This window comes from Cynocephalus volans, chromosome 7, assembly GCF_027409185.1.
Source record: "Cynocephalus volans isolate mCynVol1 chromosome 7, mCynVol1.pri, whole genome shotgun sequence".
Taxonomy (NCBI): Eukaryota; Metazoa; Chordata; class Mammalia; order Dermoptera; family Cynocephalidae; genus Cynocephalus; species Cynocephalus volans.
This window is the reverse complement of record NC_084466.1, coordinates 145309296-145334722: the sequence shown is the minus strand read 5'-3', so window position 1 is coordinate 145334722 and position 25427 is coordinate 145309296. Positions and strand designations below refer to the sequence as shown.

Here is a 25427-nt window from a genome sequence, read left to right as displayed (position 1 = left end):
AAAAACAAGAATGCCAAGTTTCTAGGGAAGGAAAGAAAATAAATAAAAGGAATCCAAATTGGAAAGGAAGAAGTAAACTCATCTCTATTTGTGGATGACATGATCCTATATATAGAAAAATCCTAAAAGCTCCAACAAAAAACTGTCAGAATTCATAAAAAAACTCAGTCAAGTTGTAGGACATAAAATCAAAATACAAGTCAGTTTCAATTCTGTATATTAACAGTGAACTATATGAAAAAGAATCTAAACAATCATATTTACAATAGCATCAAAAAGAATAAAATACTTATGAATAAATTTAACCAAGGAAGTGAAAAGACTGTAAACTGCAAACTACAAAAAACTGATGAAAGAAATTGAAGATACTACAAATAATGGAACGAAATCCCATGTCATAAATTGGGAGAATTAATATTATTAAAATGTCCATACTACTCAAACTAATCTACAGGTTCAATATAATTCCTCTCAAAATTCCAATGGAATTTTTCACAGAAATGGAAAAAATATCCAAAAATTCAAATGGAACCGCAAAAGAACCTGAATAGTCAAGGAAATCTTGAGAACATAGAACAAAGCTGGAGGCATCACACTTCCTGGTTTCAAACTATATTACAAAGAGATTGTAATCAAAATAGTATGGTGCAGGCATAAAAAAAAGACACATACTAATGAAGCCAAATAGAGAACTGACAAATAAACCCATGCATATTGGGTCAACTGATCTTCAACTGAGACACCAAGAATAAACAATGGGTGAAAGATAGTCTCTCCAATATATTATATTGGGAAAACTGGATATCCACATATAGAAGATGAAGTTGGATCCTTACATTAAAACTTATACAAAAATCCACTAACAATGAATAAAAGATTTAAATATAAGATCTGAAACTATAAAGATCCTAGAGGAAACATGGAAAATAAACTCCATAACATTGATCTTAGCAATCATTTTTTGGATATGATTCCCAAAGAACTAGCAATAAAAGCAAAAATGAACAAGTGAGACTGCATCAAACTAAAAAGCTTCTGCACAGAAAAAAAAAAAAAACAATAAAAAAATGAAAAGGCAACCTACAGAATGGGAGAAAATATTTGCAAACTATCTATCTGAATAATGGGTTAATATCTAAAATATAAGGCAATCATACAACTCAATAGTAAAAACCAAAACAAAACACAAAAACAAATAACCTGATTTAAACATGGGCAAAGGACCTGCATAGACATTTCTCCAAAGAATACATACATAGGGCCAACAGGTGTTCAACATCACTAATCCTCAGAGAAATGCAAATCAAAACCACAGAGGTATCACTTTACACTTGTTAGGATGGCTATTATCAAAAAAAGAGACAAGTGCTGGAAAGGATATGAAGAAAAGGGAACTCTTACACACTATTGGTAGGAATGTAAATTGGTACAGCCATTATGAAAAACAGCATAAAGGTTGCTCAAAAAATTAAAGATAGTATTACCATACGCTCCAGCAATCCCAATACTGGGTATATATCTGTAACAAATGAGTACCTTGAAGAGATATGTGCACACCCGTGTTCATTGCAACATTATTCCAAATAACCAAGATATGAAAACAACCTAAGTGTCCATGGACAGATGAATGCATAAAAAAATTATGGAATGTGTATATATTCATACACACACACAACAAGATGGAATATTCAGCCTTAAAAATGTAGGAAATCTTGCCACTTGCAACAACATGGATGAACCTGGAGGACGTTATGTTGAATAAATAAGCCAGTTACAGAAAGACAAATATTGCAAGATATTACATACATGTGGAATCTATAAAAAGATGAAGTTACTGAAACAGAGTAGAACGGTGGCTGCAAGGAGCTGGGAGGTAGAGGAAATGGGGAAATGGTGGTCAAATGGTACAAACTTTCAATTATAAGATGAATAAGTTCTAGAGATCTGATATACAGTATGGTAACTGTACTTAATAATGTGTTATATATTGTAAAATTGCTAAGAGAATATATTTTGTCTTCTCACCCCCCCCCGAATACAGACTAATTATGTGAGATAATCAGTATGTAATTAACTTGATTTTGAGAATCATTACACAAGGTATACTTATACCAAAACACTATATTTTTCACCCTAAATACATACAATTTTTTATTTGTCAATTATACCCTGAAAAAGCTAGCAAAAATCTACAAAAAAACTATAAAAAATTTTGCCATAATATCTAACTGACTTCAGAGTAGGGATGGCACAGTCCAAAAAAAAAGATAGGAACTCAGAAAAATAAAATTGATATATTACATTGCATTAGTATTTATATCCCATTTGAACAAATAAAATAAAAAAACAGATGAATGCTTGAGAATATGATATTTACTACAAACTATGGCTAAAGGTAGTATTCTGAAAATGTAAAATACTAACACTTCATAAAGAAATAACGAGGCAGAGAATATAAGCAATAAACTCACATGCAAAAATTTACAAGTAACCAATAATTTTGTTCAAATTAAACTTCACATAGAATGATCGCATATTGTAATGATGAATAAGCTAACTATACTGATCAAACCACCACACATTCTACACAATTATTGAAAATTAACATTGTACCCCACATGTATGTATAATCAAATAAAATAAATAAAAAATTTAAAAAACTTCAGTTACTAATCTAAGAAATAAGTATGAAAATGGAAAATATTAATTATAAAATAAAAGACTGATAAATTAAGAGTTCATTGAAATTTATAACTTATTTTTGTCATAACTCACCAGTAAGAGAGTAAAAAAGACAACTGGAAAAAAGGGACAAAACAAGAAAGGCCATCTACCTTACATTTTCACAAAGTAATTTATTAAATTCTATCTGGCAATACTGAAAACATCTACTTTTCAGAACTTTAAGACAAAAATTCATCAGTATTTAATATTAGATATTAAAACACAAAAAAGTTGAAAAAATTAAATACGGTAGAATTCATACATGCTTAAGATTGATTTTTGACATTTATTAAACATTTTTTTCAATAACAAGAATGAGGGGCTGGCCAGTTTCCTCACTCAGTAGAGCACGGTGCTAGTAACACCAAGGCCTAGGGTTTGGATCCCCGTACTGGCCAGCTGCCAAAAGAAAAAACAATAAACATAAAAATTGAGTCTATTAACATAAAAACTACAAATCTTCCCACAATTCTAAAATTAGAACTTGTGCAGCTAGGAGTTTACATAACCACTTAAAAAAAAAATGTTACTAAAGTTTGAGATATTAGAAAACTAAAGGCATAAGACTCTTTAAACCTTAGACCTCCTTGGAACTAAATATTAAGTAGCAAGACAATTCATTCTCTTCACTAGACAAAAAAAAAAGATCAAGTAACATAAAAGAAAAATATAAAATTATAAAATTTTAAACCCTTAATTATCATTTTTTTGTATAATAATTGAAAGTTTATTATAATCCTATAAATAAGCACATACACAATCAAGCGCTACAACATCGTTTTGGTCAAGGACCGACTGCACACGCAATGGTGGTTTCATAAGATTATAATACCATGGATCTACTTTATATTTTCTATATTTAGACATGTTTGACATGCACATATTTACCATTGTGTTACAATTATGTACAGTATGAAGTACAGTACCATGCTGCACAGGTTTGTAGCCTGGCAACAACAGACTACACCATGCAGCCTAGGTGTGTAGTAGGGTATACCATCTAGGTTTGCATAAGTACACTGTATGATGTTTGCACAGAATGAAATCACCTAATGACTCATTTCTCAGAAACCTGCATCCCTGTCATGAAGCAAGACATGACTGTACTTATATGGCTTCATGTATCATATTCCTCAGGACCAACGTAATAAATTTAATAAAGAGTAAGAATTAGGTTCTACATTTCTTGACCATCTAATTATATTTCACGTGTATTATTTTGGGAGAGTGGATATTTCAACTTCCTTACACAAACTCTAGTTTGACTTCCAGAAGAGATTACATGTCTCAAAAGTAAAATCAATTTAGAAAGTTATTTTCTCACAATTAAATATTCATGATCCTTCTAAAGTAACTAAGTAATTGGCTTAAAAATAAAATATAATTAGATAACCAAGCAATAAAGTGCAGGAAACATTTAAAAATATAATAATCATATCAATTTTAACTACTATTTAGTAAGCTATATAGATGAGCTCTTTATTCCCTTCAATCATAATTTGAATAAACCAAGCAAAACCTGATAAATATTACTATATAAATCTTAGAAATTAAGTTATACATCCTTAATATTAATTTTTTAAAAAAACTATTTGGAAATATTTCTAGTATTTTTTCTCACTGTATGAGCATCTTAATCAATCACCATACAATGAAGAAATAAATTTGTCAAATTAATTTCCTTAACTAATTTTACTGAGTAGTAATTTGCACTAATATTTCTTGAACAGTTAAGTAATTACCTTAATTTAGGTATTAAATCAACATTATAAATAAGAAAAAATTTTTCCAGTAAACATACAGTTTTAAAAATCACTCACTCCAAGAAATGATCACATAGAAATTAATATAAATAAAACTTGCAAACATTTCTAGCCACTGAGCATAGGCTGTCACTCATTAATATAAAGGGGAAAGGAAAGATCTGTGTATCTTTAAAAGATTTTAAAACTTAACAGCCTAGAACAGGGGGTGGCATATATGAGCTATTCAAATAACTCTTTAATATAAATTTAATCTAAAAATGAGTTCTAAAGGAATGAATAAATGAACGAATCTCAACATCACAACTTTCAAGCTTTTCTTTCACAAAAGTGTAAATTAAAAACACAAACCTTGACTATTTCGAGATACAAAGAACATCCCAAATGTTTCCTAGAAATAAATCTGAAGGCTTCAGCAGCCTCCCACTAACTATGTTAAAACTGAAATATACAACACATACACAGCAAAGATTAAAAAATCAGTAGTGAGAGGTACTGCATCTTAAAGAAGTCACTGTTAAATACTGCTAATCCTATACCTTTAATAAAATATTAAAGATAAAGCAAAAATATGATTAATAACACACAGCAAATAATTTCAAGTGGGGTCACAAGAAAAGGGTATCTACTTAACCCCTCTGTTAAAGTGTAAAATTAATCAGAAAATCCAAACATCCTAGTTATTTCAAGTATTACTGCATGTTTTTTAGAATATAATATTCAGTGAAAAATTTAAGCACATTCCTTGGTTGTTTCAATATTATTTGCATGAGTGTTTTTATGAAGAAATTTGTCATTGCAGACATTCATAGACCCTTTATCATCAAGGGTCAATACATGTTCTAGTATTGTTCAAGTCAAGAAACACACACACACACACACACCATCACTTTGAACAAAAACAGCATTCTTTTTGTAACGAAAATACTCAATGGTTATTAGAGGTAAATACTCTTTTAGTACTTACCTGTATTTTAATTGGCCAGGAAAAGTTGCTGACATACACATAGAATGTAATGTTAGGATTGCTTCTGAAGTTAAATTTTTCATAGGAAAAACTATCTCTGTATTCCTTTATATTAGTCTTGGAAATTATAGGAGTCTCTTCCCCAGATATTGTTCCAGCTAAAATGTAAATAATAATAAAAAATTTAAATAATTTATATTAGAAAACAGAAATCTCTATGAATTTAAACATATATATTACATTTAATTTTTTATAATTGCTCTTATAAAATCATAATTATCCAAATATACTCATGCTTATAATTTTGAATGACAAAAGAAAATAAGTTTTCCATAAATATAATGGAAATAGATTTAGTACAAAAATTATTTTTAAAAATGCTACCACTGATTAAGTGTTATGTTCTAGGCACTGGCTTAGAGATTTTATATTCTTTTCTAATAACAATTCTATCCCAGAGGTATCATCATCTCTATTTTTCAAATAGAAACCTGAACCTCAGAATGATTAAAGCACTTGCCTCAATTTTATAGCCACTAAGAAGTAATCTCCTATTTGGAACTCAAATATGTATGGCTCCAGAAACTGAGCTCTTTCTACTTACTACTCCATAAAGCCTTTCAAAATGATTCAGATCATATTTTTATGTCTCAATACAATTAAAAAATAAAAAATAAGTCAACTTATTCATCTTACCACAAATTGAACCATCACTAATTTAAATAAATTGGGAGGAAGCCATAATTTAAAATATTTGCTAAATGCTCAATTAGTTAAAAACATATTGTACACTCAAAAAATATTTACTGAAGTTAACCAAATGGAACAAAGCATTTCCAACAATCTTAGCAAGACCTCCACCTTAATCAACAGTAAAAATAATTAAAGTATACTGAGTAATTAAATTAATTTCTAACTGGTCACCTACTCCAAAATTACCTTGTTTGTTTTTTTAAAATGCAGATTCTAAGACCTCATCTCCCAACCTGATAATTCAAAATTTCTGAGATTTGGTTCTGGGAATCTGAAAGTTACAAGTGATTTCTTGCATACTAAAATTACTGTTCTAAAGTAAATTAGAAATGTCATATATTTTTGTAGACATGTTTTTAAAAACTCCTGTAGAGTCTTTATTGTTCAGAAATAAATTTCAAATAAACAAGTTATAATCTGTAATTCACGAGACTCACAGTGCCAGGATTTTACTATGTTTGGCACTATAACAAAATGTCTATATATCTGCTTGAACTTTTCACTTTTCACATGTAATATAGGCTCTGGAATTACAAAATATATTTTCATTCTTGAATTCTACGTATACATGATTCTACACATTAAAATAGCATAATAACTTAATTTTGAAAAATCAAACAAATTTTTAAGAAACAATACCTAGCACATTTATGCAACAATATATCTTCAATATAAAAACAAGTAATAGAATTTTCTAAGACATAAGTATAAAAAAGTAGGCATACATTTTCACAATTTAACATAAAGATCTGAACTTCTTAGTTATTTTTTTAAAAAGTCAATGACTTCAATTTATAAACAATATTATGGAAGATACTTTATATGTAAGTTTTTTAACCCCTCTTAGCACTGAAACTGACATGAGGGGGTATATTTCGTAGCTTGAAAATAATAGGTAAGTTGTTATTTTTATTAGTATGCACAGTCTTCTAATATTGTTTTATATAAATACTAAGGTTAATAATTAAATTTATAGTTTCAATAGTGAATCAAGTAGTTGAAATCTCTCTCTTTAGTCATTAAAGGAGTAATACATATCAATTAAAACTACAGCATTTCATAACACTGCCTTTTAGAAAAAATTAAGTGGTGTATATGTTGTTACCCATCTAATTTTAAGAATGAGGGAGAAAGTTAAAGTAATAAAGCTTGTTCACATTGCTACTTATTATTTTTATTAGTAACAGCAGAATGATTATGGCATATAATATTTTGTTAAATTTCATTTATTTAAATTAACAGTGAAAGGTGATGCTAGAACAATATCTACATAGGAACACATGAAAAAAACATGACACCATAATTCTTTTACCTGTTGAGCCAACTGACCATGTAATGTTGAGATTAAAGTTGTTGGATGCATTAATCGAAATATCCAAATTTTTGTTTGACTACCAAGAAAGGAAATATTAAGGTTAAAAAAATCAAATTACATTAGATAGCTATGTTAGTCTACTGATTTAATTATGTGCATGCTATAGCTCTAAAACTTTACAAATTGTGTAAATATTCAACTGAATAAGTGTATATGCCATTTACAATTTTTAATGAAAAAAATATGTGTGATAAATTTAAGGGTCCTCATTTACATTGTCTGCTATAATTTGGCCTTTTGTATATAAGCCAAAGTCTGCTGTAATTCAATATATGTATTTTGATTTTCTTCGCTTACTTGTAGTTAGTATTTAAATGATACAGGTTTGGATTAGTACAAAGCAATTTTACACAATATAAGATTGTTTTGTTGAAAGATGTCTCATTAGTTGCAAATTTATTATCACACACACAATTTCTAGTGGAAAAAACCTTTAAATATGTAAACTAAAACTTTCAGGTAAAAATGAAAAATGTGCCCTGAAAAAAAGAGCATATCACATTCTTTAAACAGCTAGACAGAAGAAAACTGAAGAATTTAATTTTATGTCAATCAACCTGCTTCTTGTCATTCATTAGTAGAGTACAGACTCTTTCCCTCTTAATTGCAAGGAAACAAATGATTAAGAGATTTTGTTTTAATGTTAGTTGTGATTTTCTCACTCCAAGAAGTGAGGAACAGAAAGTAGGCATGACTACAACTATTTAGTCCAGCATAAAGGCAAAGAATCATAGTGATATTGAATAGGTTTAGTTTCAGATATTCAATGTATTATGCTTTGTTTTAAATATACAAAGACTTGCAGAAAAACGTATACTGCTAAGTGAGACCTGGCTAGAGGAGAGAGAGAGAGAATATTATTTCTTTAGCATTACTATTTCTTTCTAAACATGATAAAGCAGGTAAGACGGTAGAAAATATATCCCCAATTTTTTTGAGTGGCTTTTAGGAGAAGATAAATAGGTAAGCAATTAAGTTCCCCATTTCTGATATAATAGGCTTAAGGGGAAACTGACTGAAAGAAATGGTGGACAAGGAAGGAATGCCATAAACGGTGAAGGTCGCTGGAGGTTGTGTGACAGCCATCACATTCAAATGATACAATAAGCCCCAATTTATGTAACAGTAGGTCAGAAGTATACTTCATTATCCATCCCAGTCATACTCATAAATGGCCATGAAAGGGAGAAGGAAGTTAATTTATTGAGTTCTATCGATAAGCTGTTAAGATCCCTTCCACAATATGTGTCACGAAACTGTCAAAGTTCTTGAGATTTTCCTATTTTTTTTAAAGATAAGAGTGAATACAGAGATGACACCGATTCAAGGTAAAGCCACAAAGACAGTTGAGTAACTTTTTGACTCTAGTAATAAATGCAAAATAATTGAATGTCAGCAAGCAGATACTGTTGAGTAGATTGCTATTCAGTCGTGGTTATGCAAAATCTATTTCAACATCTATGTAATGTTGTATTAAGGAAAAATCCAGATATGGAAGGAAGAAATATCTCTGGTAACAAATTGATTTATGTCATCATTATGAAATAACCATATCTAGAAGCCAATAACTGCTTCATAATCAGTAAATCATCTTAACAAGGCAGTGAAAAGAATTAGTGAAGAGCGTGCACTGTTGAGTCAGGTGACCTTAGATTCAAATCTTAGCTCTATTTAATATACATGCTGACTGGTTAGGAGAAAATTACTTGTCCTTTTCAAAAAATCAGTTTTCTTAAGTACAAAACAGGGATATAATGAACACCCTCAAGAAGTGCATGGAAACATTAAATGAGATAACTTCTCAAAAAACGTATGCTTTCAGGCCATCATGCTCATGATGGCAGTGTTGTTGTTGTTAGGTCTGGTGACTCAGGATATTTTCTTTTTTTTCTCTTTCTTTATCTTCATCTTCACCCAGAGATCTATGAGATTTAGAAAGAGGATATGCTCATCAACTTTTGACAGGAGGTAGTTTTTTTTCTTAAACTATTAATGAAGTAGTTAAAAAATAATTGCTCTTTTTTGAGAAAGCAAAACATGGTGGAAACCATGTACCTCTAAGAAAACTGAAATCCTTATTTTCTCTTTAAGTCACCTCTTCACGATTGTGCGTTTTATTCTGGGTGAGGTAAATATGAAAGTAACTGCTGTTGCTGCTAAATAAGTCACACAACGTGATACAAAAAATTATAACACTCTTCTAAATGACACAAAAAATTATAACACTCTTCTTGAATTTTTAATTTCTCTTCCTTCTAGGCATTGCTGAAATACATGGTACTGTAACCTAAGTCCTGTGAAAAGCATTTAGGATTAAAAAATGTATTGAAAGAAGTGATACTGTGGTATTCCCAATAAATGACAAAATCGGTCATTTAGAACTTTGTTGGTTAGATGTGGGTAAGTTCAGCAAGATCATGTTAAATAGAAACCTACTGCAGAAATTTTTTACATGAAAGCACTAACTAGAAGTGATCCATAGTTGGTTAGAATTAAATCTGTTGTCAAGATGTAAGAAATGTATAAATAATTAAGGAATCTACTCTTTCTTATTACTTTCAAGTAGGAAGCCTTGGCCAATAAGCCATATTAATTTCAGAGATTGTTCCCAGGTAAATATATCTTTAACGAAAGGAGAGTACACAAAATGATGTTATAAGCATTCTAAGGATAACTCTCATGATAGTTTAATATCCTTAAGATCCAAATAATGCTTGTCTGGGTTCTTGCCTTCAATTGGACAGGACAGTAGAAAGTAAAACTAAAACCTAGGATAATCTGAAAGCACTCAGCATTTCTGGAAATTGAAGGGAAAAATAATGGTGAGGAGAGAAGCAAACTAGAATTGCAGCTAATCTGGACACACATGTATGACAATGTGGATGATACGGGGAAGAAATATTGTTCACTCTCAAATTTTGTCACATATCCCACTTACATTAAATTTCTTAGATCCTCAAAGTACCCCACAGGTTTGGAATTACTATTAAACAATCAAAAAGCCAATGAAAAAGAATGAAATTCTGATACATACTACAACATGGATGTCCAGTGGAAACATCATGCTAAGCAACAGGTGCCAGACAAAAAAAAAACAATATTGTCTGATTATGCTTATATGAGGTACCTAGAATTAGCAAATTCATAGACACAAAATATAATAAAAGTACCAAGGGCTGGGGGAAGAGATGAAGAGGGAGTTACTGCTAAATGAATACAGAGTTTCTGTTAGGAATAGTAAAAAAGTTTGGAGATGGCAGTGATGATTGCACAACACTGTAAGTGTACTTAATGCCACTGAATTGTATCCCTAAAATGGTTAAAATGGTAAATGTTATATTATTTCTATTTACCACAATAAAAAAGGAGTCGATTGTTATTATAACATACTTATAAAAACTTTATCATACTGTAAATATAGTTTCTGACATTATTTTGAGGGATCTTCAAAAAGTTCACAGAAAGATTCATCTTATCTTTTAATTCTATTTTTCTACAAATGTTTTGAAGTATCCTTGTAATATACTGTTACAGAAACACAAATAATCAGTGAAAAGAGGATTATATTTGAAAAAAGAAATCTATATAATCCTTATTTGAAAGTCAAAACTTTAGATTTATTCTTAAGAATGTAGTCACTCAAAATCTAAAGAATAGGAATGATACTGAATAAACAGTTTTTTTGGTTGGGGTGGGCAAGACCTTACTTTACTAGAAAAGGGAAACTAAAGTAACGTTATTTGTCAGCAAGTCTAATAGAATAAAAGGAAAGAAGCTAGAAAATATCAGGATATATTTAGAAATTGCACCTATTTGAAAAACTATTCAAATATATGATACAGACAACAATATGGATTAATAAATAATATAATAATAATAATAATAATAATACACATATTTAACATAACATCTTCATTTTGAGTCAGTTACTTTTAGTTCCAAAGGATCTAAAATTCCACCCAAATAAACTATATGGTTGATATTTCCATTCCCTGGACTTTTCAATTTTTAAAGTCTCAGATGAATAGCAATATATGTGTGTTATTTCTAGAAAACCTTACAGCCTTTTCCTGAATTGATGGTTTGATATTAAAGTTCACAATTAATCTTTCATACATTTAAACTTCATAAGCTTATAAAATTAGATCACTGACACAGTAGCTTCCTTAAAGAAGCCCTCCTTCCTATAACTCAGATAAACCAGTGGATTTATAAAAAAGACAATGAAAACCTACTACTATGGAATGGTATAAAGGAAAAAGAGAATATTTAATATAGCATGTTTTGAATTCATAAGCTTTCTTTTCAAATAAGACTCCTTTGAGTTTAAAAATATAATTAGAAAGATAAATTCTATTATAAGAATATATATAGAAATAATATATAATTTAAATTATAGGAATGTTTGCAAAATCTGAAATATCAAATTCACAAATTCTCTGAATCACAAGGATACCTAAGTTTTATGAAAAGAAAAAATTAACAGGATTAGTCTTTTCTACAAAAGCCCTACAGTGTGATCACTCTGAGAAAAGGTAAAAATCACAATGAAAGATGACAGAAAAGTTGTATGCCTTGTAAGTGTATAATTACATTATAAAAGATAATGCTCCTTCCTCACCTGTTCTGGGTTTGCAATGAAGTTTATGGCAGTATGGTGGCGATCATCTTCCTGTAATAAGCTGAAGGTAAACTGATAGTCAATCAAAAGGCTGTCTGTGGAAGGGGAAAAAAAAGTAGAATACTGATATGTATTTTTAAAAACTGTCTAGAAAACAAAAATTAAGTGAAAATATATTGCATACCAGTATTGAAAATGATTATCATTAAATACTGTGACCTATTCAAGACTAGCAAAATACAACTCTTTGTGATCAAGCAACAAAAAGAGAAACACAGATATGAAAGAAGTCCTAATTCCTTAAAAATTGTTTTTATTATTTCTGTTATTATAAAAATACTACATAAACACTATAGACATTCTGGGAACTACACAAAAGTAAGAAAATAAAATAAAAGTTATTCATAATCTTAAAACTAGAGAAAAATACAGTTAATATATTGGTGCATTTTATTCCAGTTAAAATTCTATAGATAAAAAGGTAGACATTTTAGTATACTACTTTCATAAAATCAAAATTCTTTGATGAAGGTTTGAGAATACTACTCTTCCATTAAAAAAAATGAAATCTTACCATTCGCAGCAACATGGATGAACTTAGAGAAAATTATGTTAAGTAAAAAAAGCCAAGCACAGAAAGAGAAATACTACATGTCCTCATTCATGTGGGAGCAGAAAGGAAAGGAAAGGAAAAAGGAAAAAGGAAAGGAAGAAAGAATGAATAACATTGAACTTTCAAAAAAAAAGAGAAGAGAACTTATTATTAGAGGTGAAGGATGGAGTGGGAATGGGGGATTAGTGGGAAATTGGTTAAAGATCACAAAGACTAATTATGTTTTGTAAACATGAATACACTAATTTTCCTGATTTGATCACCACATATTGTACACAGGTATTGATATTCAAATCTGTGCCCCACAAATATGTATCATCCATTATGTTTCAATAAAAAAAAGTCAAAAAAAAAATAGAATGATGTTAAGAGAGATAATAAGAGACAGACAAGGAGCTAGGTGATAAAATATTAAGTGGATAAAGTTAAATAAAGTGCCAGAAGTTCAGTGAAAGGCAGCAAGAAGGAACAGTGGAATACTGCTTCAAAGAAGATGAAGTTTTTGAATGATAAGGTTAAGCAATTATTTGAGAATGTCAAAAGGGAGCAAGGCAGATACTTATCTCAAGTCTAGACTGTAAAGTATCACACTGTAAAAGAAAAAAACAACTAACACTGCCATTAGGGAACAACCAGTTTTCAGGGTACACCAAGTTTCAGTTAAAGTAAAATAGTAAAGAATTGCAAAAAGAGAATAAGAATACATTTAGTGATTTGATTTAAAAAGTAATAATTTTTTAAAATGGAAAGAAAGAGTAACGCCCTGAAACCATTAAGTACACTTAGCTCCCAGATTCTGAATTCTAAATACCATTCTCCAATGTAAGAAACCACGGCTTCTCAGGAAAATTGGTGATTCCAGGGCTGAGGCAAAAGTACAAGGCGAGTCTGAAGTATCTTGTAGTGCCAGAAAATAAGGATATACTGAGAAAATGATGGAGTCATGTGCAAAGGACACAGGAGTCAATTTCAGGGGGATCTCAATTATCAGATCTAGAACAATTAGAACTACAAAATAAATAATGATGATAATTTATTATAAACAGAAAAATAAAATATATATTCATGAGTACACACTGATATAAATAAAAGAGTGATTAAATGAATAAATGAGGGGAAGGGACAGCTATCCCTTACAGTTAATAAACATAGAAGAAACGATGGAATAGAAAGTCATCATTTGAGGGGCTGGTTGGTTAGTTCATTTGATTAGAACGCAGCCTTGTAACACCAAAGCCAAGGTCTCGGTTCTGCCCACCAAAAAAAAAAAAAAAGATATAAAGAAAATCACGATTTGATAAACACATTAATAATATATAATTCTTTCAGGTAAGAATAATCAATGCGTGGTAAAAGTTGCCTTTTCTGGCTGTGTCCATTTATTGGCTCGTGGCCCCTTTGCTGCATCTCTCCACTTCTTGCTTGCATCATCACATCTCCCACTACTGTAGTCAAATCTCCCTCTGTCCGCCTTTCATAAGAACACTTGTGATTACACTGGGCCCACCAGGATAATCTCCCCATTTCAAGATCCTTAACTTAATCATATCTGCTAATTCTCTTTTACCATTTAAGGTAAATATGTACCACAGGTTCCAGGGAATTCGGATATGGACATCTTTGGGGCCCACTACAGAGTGTCAGTACATAGATAAAAGACAGAAAAACTGTCTACTACAATGTAAGCAACAATTTTTGCTAGGTAAAGGAATTATCAATGATTTCAATTTGCCTTTTTGTCTACCTTTTCTCAATAATGAATATGCATTATTTCCATAATTGGACTAAAAATGAGAAAAATGTTTTTAAAGGAGTGTTTAGAGAGCTTCTTTCTTTTGATCCTTGATCTCTAATGTTTCTCACATGATGTACACTTGCATGTTAAATAATTAGATTTACATAGTTATATTTCTATCCAAAAGTGGCATATTTCATTCCTAATTGACATACTTCTTAGGCATAGGCTTACAAAAATGCAATAAAAACATAAAAGATGATAATTCATCCTCATATGATTAGAGTACATCCGGATTACCAAGTTTTAACATGAAGCAGCATTTTCTTCCCAAGTCCGTTTTTTTATTACTATATTTATCATTACAAAATGTAATCTTTTGTGGTCCTTTAACAATTTCTTGCTAACCCCCCATTCCCCTCCCCTTTTCCACCTTTTGATGGCCTCAGTTCTGTTCTCTCCTTTTGAAAACTCAACAAATTATTGTGGTGATTGTATCTTTCTTTCTTTTTTTAGCTCCCACTTATAAGTAAGGACATGTGGTATTTTTCTTTCTGTGCCTGGCTTTTTCCACTTAACCTAATATTCTCTAAGCTCATCCATGCTGCCGCAAATGGCAGAATTTTATTCCTTTTTATGGCAGAGTAGTATTCCGTTGTGTATATATACCACATTTTCCTTATCCAGTCATCTGTCAATGGACATTTAGGTTGGTTCCAACTCTTGACTCTTGTAAATAGAGCTTTGATAAACACAGGAGTGCAGGTAATCCTTCAACAAGATGATTTCCATTCCTTTGGGTATACACCCAGCAGCAGAATTGCTGGACCGTATGGGAGTTCTATCTGTAGTTGTTTGAGGAAACTTCATAACAGCTGTAATAATTTATAGCCCAACCAACAGTGTAGGAGGAGTCCCTTTTCTCTGCATCCTTGTCAGCATTTGTTATTCTCTGTCTTTTTGACAATGGCCTGTCTAACTGGCATGAGATGATATCTCAGGGTAGTTTTGATTAGCATTTCCCTGATGCTTAGTGATGAACCTTTTTTCATGTGTCTGTTGGCAGTTTGGATATCCGCCTTTCAGAATTGCCTATTCAGCTCCTTTGCTCATTGTTTAACTGGATTACTTGTTTTCCTACCCCTAAATTGTTTGAGTTCTTTGTATATTCTGGATATTAATCCCTTCTCAGATGCATAATTTGCAAATATTTTCTCCCATTCCGTAGGCTGGCTTTTTGCTCTGTTAACTGTTTCTTTTGCTATGCAGAAGCTTTTTAGTTTAATATAATCCCATTTTTTTAATTTTTTCCTTTGTTGCCTGTGCTTTTGGGGTCTTATTCATAAAGTCTTTGCCCAGTCCTAAAGTCCTGAAGTGTTTCCCCTATGTTTTCTTTTAGGGGTTTTATAGTTTCAGGACTTATATATATAGTCTTTAATCCATTTTGATTTGGTTATATGGAACTAGTTTCATTTTTCTTCATATGGATGTCCAGTTTTTCAAGCACCACTTATTGAAGAAACAGTCTTTTCCCCAATGTATGTTCATGCTGCTTTTGTCAAAGATCAGTTGGCTATAAGTATGTGGGTTGATTTCCAGGTTCTCTATTCTGTTACATTGGCCAGAGTGCCTGTTTTTACGCCAGTACCATGCTGTTTTGGTTACTATAGCTCTGTAGTATAATTCGAAGTCAGGTAGTGTAATGCCTCTGGCTTTATTTTTTTGCTCAGGTTAAAGCAGCACATTTTTAAAAGATAGTTTAGTCAGTAAAGAGCTACAGCAAAAAATGAGAAAAAAGTGGCTGCTGTTTACTGCAAAGAATTAAGAACAAATAATATAAAAAATTAAGCTGAGCCAAACACACTGCATGAATAAAGGAGTTTAAGTAAATAAAATATCAAGAGAAAAGACTTTTAACCTGCATAAAATGTTTAAAGAAGTCAAATATTCCACCAAGCTATGACTAATTGGAAAGTGATGACTGAAAATTTATATCTAGGAAAAACATTTTGAAAAATAACTTGAACTATGAGGAAAGTTGGTAAGTACGTTATATATTTGAGATGATAAATAGCAAATGGTAAATATTTGACATTTGTTTTACTCTTTCAACAAAAATAACATAAAATAATGGATTTTTGAGAAAATAGTAACAGTGATAAAAATCATCAAAGTGTATATTGGAAATACCTAGATATCTGAAATCCAAGAAGGCAGCCCTACTAGGATAACAAACGAAAATAATCTTGATGTATCAAGGCTGTTTCAATGATACTGTTCATGTAAATTTCAACTCATTTGGGAATCAGAATTCTTCTATATAAGTTTTGAATGGTGTGAGAAATTTTACATTTGAATTATTTGAGAAATTGCTACCTAGTAATTTGCTCTTTCAACATTTTAATGTTTCAGTTAATACTGTATTTCTTTTTTTTTAATTTCACTTTTAATTTAGCACCATCTACAACATTTAAGGAGATCTTGGTTGTAATCTTCCATATACCAACCAGGCTATTTTATGCAACTTAATTAAACTCACTGATACAATGGTACAATGGTGATAAAACTGCCTATCTAATAGGATTGCTCTGTGGATTAAACATAACTGTGTGAGTGTCTATTTGGCTTTGAGAAGACTATCTCATAAAATAAAAGCATTCAGTAAATATTATTTCATATCCTTATTCACTATATTTGCTTCTGAATAAATTCTGAAAGATTTCAAAAGTCAAAAAGATTCTCATGTGTATATTTATTTACATATATACATACAGCTAGCCATCCTGAAGAGTCTGAAAAGATTATACATACACTCTGACAACAATTATCAAGAGTCCAAATATGTTTTAAACAACGGCATATTTATAAAAACAAGTATTTTCAGACTTAGACAATTGTTTAGTAAGTGATAAAACATGTGAATATAAGTTTAAGTATATTCATAGTCTCAATGTGTCATAGTAACATTTAACATGTAACTTCAGGACTATGCCTCAGAAAATGAACTAAAAATGGTCTCTTTCATGCCCTATTTTCCCAAGCAAGCTGTTTAGCAAACAGACTCATTATTTTAAAAGTAAAATTTAACATTTTATTCTCTTCTTAATACCCTTTGATGGCTTCCCAGTTTTCTTATGATAAAGAGCAAATCTTACATGTTCTATAAAGCACTGTATTATTTGGATCCTGCAGATGGCAGAAACTTCATCTCTTGACTCTCTACCTTGTTCTATGCATTTTGCTGCTACTGGCTTTCTTTTAGCAACTCAAATGTTGCATGTTCTTTCTTGCCACAGCGTTTGCACATGCTGCCCCTTCTGATACTTCTTCCTATCTCACGCCATCACTATTCCTCATCAAGTCATCCTTCACATCACATCAAAGCTCAGTCATTCCCTCAACTCACCCACTCCCTTTCTCACAAATTAGGTCAGGTCCTCATGTAATATTTTACCAAAGCATCTATAATTCTCAGAGTTCTTATGACAATCATACCTCGGTAATTGTATAACTGGTTTAGTATCTATTTTCCCTAGTAGTTTATAAGCTTCAGTGGAGGAGCACCTGTTTTGATCACTGTGATATCCCCAGAGTCTAACAAAGTAGCTAGACAATAAATACATGTAGAATGAATAAACAAAAGTGAGTGAATTCCAATAACTGATACTCTCTAAGCAATAATAGTCTAACTTTTCAGAAAGTAAATTAAGGAGAAAAACATATGCCACACTTGTGAGTATTAAATAAAATTATATGAAATTGGTTTGCACATGATAAATATCTAATAAATACTAGTTTCCCCTTGTTTGTGGAACAGTGGTATCCATGTTGACAATTATTAGTTAAAAATTTCTATTGAGCTTGGAGCATTTAGAATAATTGCAAAGCTGAAATCTGTTGCAGATATTTTGCATATTCAACATTTGCTAGATATAGTATCACAGAAAAAAGCACAGAGCTGTTATCAAAACTTTGAAAATGACTGATTTGTGCAACCTAGAATGCACACTTAAACTCATTGGGTCTTACCTTCTCATCAATAAATAAAAGAGGATAAATGATGATTATAAATGCACATTCATGATTTGAATTTAGAGATTTTTGAATAATATGCTATGACCTCTTCAGAAGCCACCTTCCTTTGCTGAATAGTATCTCAAAATAGCTTAACTCTCAATTATTCTGCAATGAAATATGGGAATATGCTCAGATTTCATTTGAAACAAATGTTCCATAGGCCAAGTTAAAAAACAAAGCTTGAAACTCATTTTTCTTTAAATGAAATTGCTTATTCTTAAATTTTTTCTATGATATAATAGTATTAAAATGTGCATAATAAAGTTAAAGCAACTTTTATTTTGTTGCCTACAACATGATCTCCAAACATTTTTGGCCAACACACATTAATAAAAATGCCTGTACATATATCCACAATACATGTATTTTCTTTCTTTTTTAACATTTACTTGTACATATTTGTGGGGTATATAGTATGTTGTTTTAGTACATGCATATACTGCACAAGGATTCACTTAGAGTAGACAGTACAGTTTTGGACTTGTTAGTCCACAACTTCTCCTTCCTCCCATCACCCTCCCCTCACAGACTCTCATAAACATTATTCTGCTCTCTACTTCCATGATAACCACTTTTTTTTTAAAGATTCTATTTATGAGTGATATCATGCAGTATTTGTCTTTCTGTGCCTGACTTACTTCACTTAACATGATGGTTTCAACTTCCATTCATGTTGCTGCAAATAATAGGATGTCATTTTCATTTATTTATTAATAATTTACATGACTGTACTAGCGTTAAATATTTACTGAAGGCCTGCTATGTGAGTCACACACATTTCTAAGTATGGGGATCCAATCAGACAATGTCCTTCATACACAGAATTTCATTCTAGTAAAATTTTATTTTACTTGGAAACCCAGATTCAAGACAACAAATAAACAAATGAGATAATTTCATACTATATAAGTGGAAATAAAAGGAAATAAAATGGAAATAAAAGGCTTGTGATATCTGGAGAAGTCTTTTTTTGGTAGGGTTGGAATATTAGCTGGGGATAGAGTATTTCAGGGAGAAACATAATAAATGCAAAAGTCATAATCTAAGGTAAAGTTTGGGATATTCAAAAACAAGCAGATTAAGTCATTGAAGACATAAAAATAAAATTACTTGCTAATGTCTTAGTCCATTTTGTGGTGTTATAACAGAATACCACAAATTGGATAATTATAATGAACAGAAATTTATTGGCTCACAGCTCGGGGGAGGTAGTCCAAGTCAAGGGGCTGGCATCTAGTGAGGGATTTCTTGCTGGGTCAGCTCATGACAGAAGGCAGAAGGACAAGAGAGAGCAAAAGGGAGCCATCATCCTTTTATAAGGGCACCAATCCCATCCATGGGAGTGGAGCTCTCAAGACTTAATCACTTCTTAAAAGTCCCACCTCTGAACACTGCTACAATGGCAATTCAATTTCAATGTGAGTTTTGGAGGGGACAAACATTCAAACCACAGCAGCATGTAAATTCCCAAATTTCAAAATTCTAAACTTGCACTCTATTTTGTTCATTGACTTATGGTTCTATTCCAATACGAGTATGGGAGCCAGTATAGTGAGAGTTACAGTATGTTTGAATATTCATCAAGATGGAAATTTCTCACTATTCTTCCTGTTCATAATTTTACTGAATATTATAAAAGTGTATTATTTAAAATAAATTTTAAGGTAATTTATTCTAATGCGAGCCTTCCAGAAAACATAAATGAATAAAATTTTAATTGAAATTCAATAAAATTTTAATATAGATTTTGAGAAGTATGATATTTTCATGTAAACATTTATCATTTAAGAACATGGTATGATTTTCTAATTGTTTAGATCCCCTTTTTATTTTCTTAACATATTGTTTTTATTTAATTCATAAAAAAGTAAATCTTTGGTTAAATATATTGCTAATTTCTGTTTCTCTGGTTTTACAGTCTGTGGTTAACGGCATGGGCTACCTAGACTGCCTAGATTGAAACCCACCCTTACCATTTCCTAGCCATGTAATCTCATACTAATTAAACGTTCTCTGCTTCAGTTTCCTTATACATAAAAGTGGAACAATAAGTGTAGTCACCTCATTTGAAGATAACATAATAAACCTAAAAATCAGAATAGTCTGGCATGCTAACTAGTATTATCATTATTTTAAAGTCAGGTGGTTGTTTTTCAGTTTCATTTAATAAATGATGCTAAATAATCAGCTACATATCTGCCAGAAAAAAATGTTCATAATAAGAATATTATGCACGTTACAACCTTCATGAAGTACAATTCTCGGGACATGATGATGATATTTAGAAAGGCAGGCAATGCCTTTATTAGTCCTTTCATCATTTTATACAAGTAAGGAACATTATTATCCCCTCGCTCAAGTCGAATACAGCCCCCTACCCTAGGGTACCTGACTTGGTGAGATAATTAAGTACGGGGTATCAGCCCCTACTCCTCCTCTCGGCTGAGTAACCTTGTGCAGGGCATAGACTATACAACTCAAATTGGGAGACCTGGTGGGAGGTTTTCTTCCTTAAACTTCTTCTTTTACTTGATTATTTTTATAGTAAGTCTATGTTTTTACATAACTGGAAAAATTTAACACTTTTATTATAAAATATATAGAGCAAAAAAAATTTTCAGTGCTTTTCTAGGTTAACTCAGTAGCAATTTTTTTTCTCAGCTATTTAAAATGTTTTCAGAATTGGGTTATATTGTCCCTCATTTCAGACTGTGCTTAAATATTAAATACTTTTGAAATAAACATCTAAAAATACTGGGATATAAGCTTCAGGAAATTGAAAACAAAACAAAAAAACCCCAATGAACCAAAGATTCAGGTTAAAATGCCAAAAATATGGTTCACTTATGTTTTGTCAGATAATGTTTGATCCATCATGCTAAATGTAAGAATTTAGATTATCTACATTCATTAAGGTCATGTCTGCCTCATTTGCAGGTGGATCAGCCAGATCCTATTTAAATAGCAATTTATATTCAATGGTTAAAAAGTCATATGAAACATTCACTAATACAATATACTTAGCTTAAAACAGGAAATTTATTTTATTCCGTTTTAGAATAAAAACACTGAATAATTCCATTAAATATAAGGGTTAATTCAAGTTTTAATTGCTTTCATTGTTTTGTACGACGTAGCACTTTAAGTAATTAAATTGAGATTGACTCTTTTTTTAGATTTACAGCTATAATAATGTTTGTTAGAAATAGTGTCTCTCATTTATCAACAAAAAAAATCAAATCCAATAAATAATATGCTTATAAATAATGTCTTTTAGTCTAAGACATAAACATTAATTAAATAAATCAATAATAATTAAAGAGTTTAGAGTGAGATAAATGAATAAGCATTTTGGTTTCTTAGTAATACAAACTGAGGTAAAATGTGGTAAGTGGCAGAGGTAAGCACTTAATATAAAAGTAGTAATTAAGTTCCCTACTATCAAAATAGGTAAGGGTATTACCACAAAATTCCACTCTGAACTCTGAATAGCAATAAGAGAAATTTGAAATAAAAGTCATTTTTCAAAAAGTATATTGTGAAAATAAACCAAAATAAGTTAGATTACTTAGAAATATATTAAAACACTATAATTAGCAGTTTGGACATTACATATGCTTGAATTAGTGTAAGAGTGGCATAAAGTAGATGATTACTAAACTGACTTTATATACTCTTTGAAATATATGATCTAAATAACATTGTCATAGTATAGTCTTTCATTTTGTATTTAAGATTTTTGTTGTTAAAATAGTTATAATTAATAGAAAGCATTTAAGAAAAAACACACTTTCACTGCTTTTTGACTACTACTTTCTATATTTACTGAGAATAAGTGGAGTAATTAACATTTACAAGGGCCAATCAAATTAGATACCATTGCTAGGACCCTTTTTTCTATGTGAGGCATGACAGCTTTCTAATATATTCAGTTAGGGGTTTTAAACTCATGTGTGAAAAACTACTAAGACTGTATGAAGGGTACAACTGCTGGTGTATTGCTTTCAATTAAGTTAATACCATATTGTACTTAATTGCTTTAAGTTACTCTGTGGAGCTGCATCTTAAATTTCGATTTAATCTTTAGAATATTTTCTGTTAACACTATTATTTCATAAACTCTTAAGATTTCATAACAAATGGCAAGGCTGCCATCTAGTGCTTTTATGACTATTCTTCTGAAATTTCTAAAAGGGAGTGGGGTCCTATGTAATCTAGTGATGAATTGTTCAATAAGGTAACCACTAGTCACATGTAGCAATTGAGTAGTTGAAATGTGAGGAATATCTCATTGATGATTTAATGATTTTTTAATAATGAATACATGTTAAAATGAAAATATCTTAGATATGTTGAGTTAAAGTATTTTATTAAAATCCATTTCACTTGTTTCCTTTTACTCCTTTAAGGTAAATTCTAGAAAATTTAAAATTACAAGTATGGCACACATTATGTTTATATTGGCTAGTACTGATTTAAAAGAAAAATTATTTTAGTTTTCACCTTAAAAGGCTTAATCATTAATACATTTTATATTTGTAAAAAATGAAATGTAAGTCATATAATGTGTTTATAATTGTAACTAGTTTGGGATATATTAAAGGCTAAAGACTCGGAAGAGTCAAAGAGACATTTCTAATTAAAAAAAAAAAAAAATCAGATGAAAATTATGTCCCCTTAAACTGAATCCAGGATGTTTGCCATAAGAAAAACAGAAAAAGTGTGGAAAAGATAGAAAATAAAGATAATTTAAATGACATAGAATTTAGACAATATAAGTTTGAAAAATACTATATATGTATGAATATATAATTCATAATAATACAAAAACAAAAACCAAGATGTCACCTTTAAAAGACTTTGGGCAAACAATTCTTTATTTTAAATAAATAAATGAAAAAAGTAAATAAATAAGAACAAAGTGAAATACTATAGCACTTATCATGCTTTTCATATAGAAAATGTAGAAAAGAATAACAAAAGCTAAAATTGATGAACTGGAAAAAAAAATCAGGAGAAAGGATGAATAAGACCAAAAGCTGATTCTATAAAATGGAAAAAATTAAAACAAACAAAAACACACCAATTAAAAAGCACAGACCCAGAGATTAGGGTTGAATTACTTAATCTTTAAAGGTCATGTAGTAACAGTTTTAACTGTTGCTGTTTTTAAAAAGATAAAAGTCTTTTCCAAATTAATTTTTAAAAGCTATTACCATAATTCCACAATATGTACATAGGAAAGAAAAAAATTAAAAAACATCGTCAAAAGTCATTTTGTTAGAAAAAATAATGTACAAAAAAGACAAACCACATTCATTTATACTGAAAATAATTATAAATAAAATATAAACAAGTAATATTTAGCTGTGTCACAAATAATACTATGCCATGATTAATTCTGATGTAGCCCAAAATGAAAAGAGGTTTAACATGAGAAAATTGATTAATGCAATTAAGCATTTAACAAGGTAAAAGAAAAAGTCATTCATGATAAAGTCTTGTAGCAAAATAAGTTAGGAATTTGCTTAATTTGATACAGGGAATATTCCATAAATTATAATAAACACCCTACTTGATGTCTATTACCATCACTGTCATTCTATTACCATCACTGTCATTTAGCACTGAAATAGAGATCCTAAACATCCTTATAAGGAGATTAAAGAGACTGGAAAAGGAGTAAAACTATCTTTATTTGCATGTAGTATAATTAACTGTGTTTAAAAATCCAAGCAAATCTATAAACAGAATTAATGGAAGGAGAAGACCATTGAAGTTGATAAATATAAGATCCATATACTAAAATAAATTTTAAATTTAAATTTAAAATGTAAATAGAAAATACAATTTTTAAAAATACAATTTAACAGCAAAAGAAAATTAGAAAATAGGATATATTTTATACACATGACAAAACATGTTCAAAGCATGGACACATGAAATTGAGCTTAACATTATTAGTCATTAAAGAAATACAACTACATTAAAGAGATACCATTACACACACACTAGAACGTCTATACTCAAAAAGGCAGATAATGTCAAGTGATGATGATTATGTGGAGAAACTGAAATATCCATAAATTGCTAGTGTGAATGAAAATGGTACAATCCATGCTGGAAAACCATTTGCTGGCTTCTTAATAAGTTTAGCATAAGCTTGTTATACAACTCCGAAATTACACTTCTAGGAATCTACCAGAAGAAAATGAAAACATATGTCCACACAAAGACCATATGAATGAATGTTTACAGCCTAGTCAAAACCTAGAAACGATCCCGATATCCATCAACTTGTAGATGAACCAACAAAAAGTAGTATATCCATATAAAGTTATACCATTCACTAATTTTTTAAAATTAAGTTACTCTATTAACAAAATAAAATAGAAACTCCTTATGTTTATCCACATTAATGCTGAAAATCATCAGGCATAAACAAACAACCATTCCTAATAAAAATGATCAGCAAAATAAAAATAGAAGGCAATTTTCTCGATCTGATAAAGGCATCTGGGAAAAACCTACATCATATTTAATGCTGAAAGATTGAATGCTTTCACCCTAAGATCAGAAACAAAATCAGAATAAATATTTATATGCTCACTACATCTTTTCAACATAGTATTGGAAGTGCTACCTACTGCAATAAGGAAAGAAAAAGAAATAAAAGATATCCACACAGAAAAGGAAGAAATCAAACTTGTATTATCTGCAGAAGACTTTATTATCTATGTAGACATACTGATGAAATGTACAAAAAAGTCACTGGAACTAACATGTGAATTTAGCAAAG

At 30.3% G+C, this 25427-nt stretch overlaps 1 protein-coding gene across 2 annotated transcripts in view; it reads right to left on the bottom strand.

The window, feature by feature from the left end:
• The window catches only part of ATRNL1 (attractin like 1), an 819545-nt gene that overhangs the window by 501201 nt on the left and 292917 nt on the right, over positions 1-25427 (bottom strand). The window contains exons 22-24 of one of the 2 annotated variants that reach the window (XM_063102060.1): positions 12204-12298; positions 7520-7598; positions 5455-5612 (exon numbers count right to left, since the gene is read on the bottom strand). In XM_063102060.1, the coding sequence (XP_062958130.1) occupies positions 5455-5612; positions 7520-7598; positions 12204-12298 (332 nt within the window). Of the gene's footprint in view, positions 1-5454; positions 5613-7519; positions 7599-12203; positions 12299-25427 lie in introns of those variants that run through there. The other variant, XM_063102061.1, reaches the window with a different exon arrangement.